Raw genomic sequence first — 714 nt, 5'->3', positions numbered from 1 at the left:
AATATTAATCGTATTTGGTTGTTGAATATCTTCCGTTTTCAACTCTCAGTAATCTGAAACAGTTAAAAATAAAATAAACATAAACATAGAGAGCGAGAAAAGGAGACGTAGGAGAAACAGAGGACCTGGAGCTAGAGAGAGGGAGATTTGAAGTGAACTAAGTGAGAGATTTGTAAGAAAATGTGATGTGCGAGAGAGAGAGAGAGAATGTATGTGTCAGTGTGTCTTTTTTGTATAGAGCTATATCTAAGGGAGGTTCAAATAGTTAAATAGGGAGTGTGTAAAGTAGAAAAAAACTGTTCAATGAGGGCCGGTTTTAAGAGAGACATAGTCACGCTTTAAAATGATACAGAAATATAAAGAGAGATAGAATTTTAAGAAAGATGTAAGTTTAAGCTAAATGTGGCAAAATTTGAACTCAGAATGGACAGAGACACAACAAAATATAACAGTTGAAGAACAAACCACAGCATCTATGATTGCACTGTCAAAACATACATGTGATAAATTATTTATTACATACGACATTTTAACGCTAGAAATACCAACATTTCTTACTTCCTCCAAGGACCATAGCGGTCATTTTTGACCAGCAATGAAAATCTTTATTTGATACAATTTATTTGAAATATAAGCAAATGCAATGAATAAAGAAATTTGAAAATACAGTCTTTTAGCATTTATTTATCTCATTATATATATATATATATATAT

At 31.2% G+C, this 714-nt stretch overlaps 1 protein-coding gene across 1 annotated transcript in view; it reads right to left on the bottom strand.

Moving 5' to 3' along the window:
* Positions 1-38: 38 nt before the first annotated feature.
* Positions 39-714, bottom strand: part of LOC106880586 (uncharacterized) — a 37,223-nt gene continuing 36,547 nt past the window's right edge. Inside the window, exon 3 of the mRNA XM_052976878.1 lies at positions 39-53. Coding sequence (XP_052832838.1) covers positions 39-53 — 15 coding nt within the window. The remainder of the gene's footprint in view (positions 54-714) is intronic.

Source organism: Octopus bimaculoides, chromosome 26, assembly GCF_001194135.2.
Source record: "Octopus bimaculoides isolate UCB-OBI-ISO-001 chromosome 26, ASM119413v2, whole genome shotgun sequence".
In the NCBI taxonomy this organism is placed as follows: domain Eukaryota; kingdom Metazoa; phylum Mollusca; class Cephalopoda; order Octopoda; family Octopodidae; genus Octopus; species Octopus bimaculoides.
The sequence above is the reverse complement of the archived record's forward strand: the minus strand, read 5'-3'. Positions and strand labels throughout refer to the sequence as shown.